Raw genomic sequence first — 920 nt, 5'->3', positions numbered from 1 at the left:
ATTTATAGTCCTACTCAGTGTTTCAGTGTTCCCTTCACACAATGGGTTTTACAAATTTTCTAAAGCCTGCAAATCTAGGTGAAATTTTATTGCCTTATTTTATATGCCACTTCTTTTTGATTACTAGTGAAACTGAATATTTTTTCATATATTCCATTCTCTCATAATAAATATTGTGTGGAGAAGTCTGATGCCAGTCTGCTGTTCTTCATTTATGAGTCACCTGATACATTTGCCTGCTTACCCAAATGATTCTTTCTTTGAACTTCAAAGTCCAGTAACTTTAGTAGGATATGTCTTATTGTCAGCTATTTTATTTTCATTTTTAACTGCATGCAAAATGTCGTTTTCATATGAAACTTAATTTTTTATTTCAAGAAAAATTATGTTTCAGTAGTTCAACTTCATTGTTTTATTTTTGGGGCTACTCCAATTATGCATGCATTGGATCACACGTGGTAATACAAATGTAGTCAATTTACTGTCATGGTTAGCTTCAAGGCCTCCAAAAAGACTATGACAGAAGGAAGGTGAAATTATCAATCTTATCAGTTTTCATCATTTTTGTTTTATGTTGATGCTCTATAGGCTCCAACCAGTAAAGAGATCATTAGCGCATTCAGGGAACCAGTCCCACCGCTACGCAGCCACAGTGTCATCCTTCGGGCCCAGCAACAGGCAGTGCAGATAAAGGCTGCTATTAAGAGTGGGCAGGCTTTTGTTGCTGCTGCTTCAGAACAGAAGAAAAATGCATTTGCTTGTCCAGCCTCTCAGACCCAAAGGACAGGTATGGGGAATTTTTTTTTTAATCATTTATTTAAGAAGTGGGATTTTAATTTATTTTTTAAAATATTTCTTATAGGGGCCGGCCTGGTGGCGCACTGCTACAGTGCGCCGCTTGGGAAGCGTGGTGGCGCTCC

At 37.5% G+C, this 920-nt stretch overlaps 1 protein-coding gene across 4 annotated transcripts in view; it reads left to right on the top strand.

Moving 5' to 3' along the window:
* The window catches only part of LOC103588262 (putative exonuclease GOR-like protein), a 43,282-nt gene that overhangs the window by 8,266 nt on the left and 34,096 nt on the right, over positions 1-920 (top strand). For all 4 annotated transcript variants that reach the window (XM_008569909.1, XM_008569908.1, XM_008569906.1 and 1 more), the window contains exon 4: positions 589-787. In XM_008569909.1, coding sequence (XP_008568131.1) covers positions 589-787 — 199 coding nt within the window. The remainder of the gene's footprint in view (positions 1-588; positions 788-920) is intronic.

The sequence above is a fragment of the Galeopterus variegatus genome, unplaced genomic scaffold (genome assembly GCF_000696425.1).
Source record: "Galeopterus variegatus unplaced genomic scaffold, G_variegatus-3.0.2 Scaffold543, whole genome shotgun sequence".
NCBI lineage: Eukaryota > Metazoa > Chordata > Mammalia > Dermoptera > Cynocephalidae > Galeopterus > Galeopterus variegatus.
Note: the sequence above shows the minus strand (reverse complement) of the source record. Positions and strands in the feature narration are given on the sequence as shown.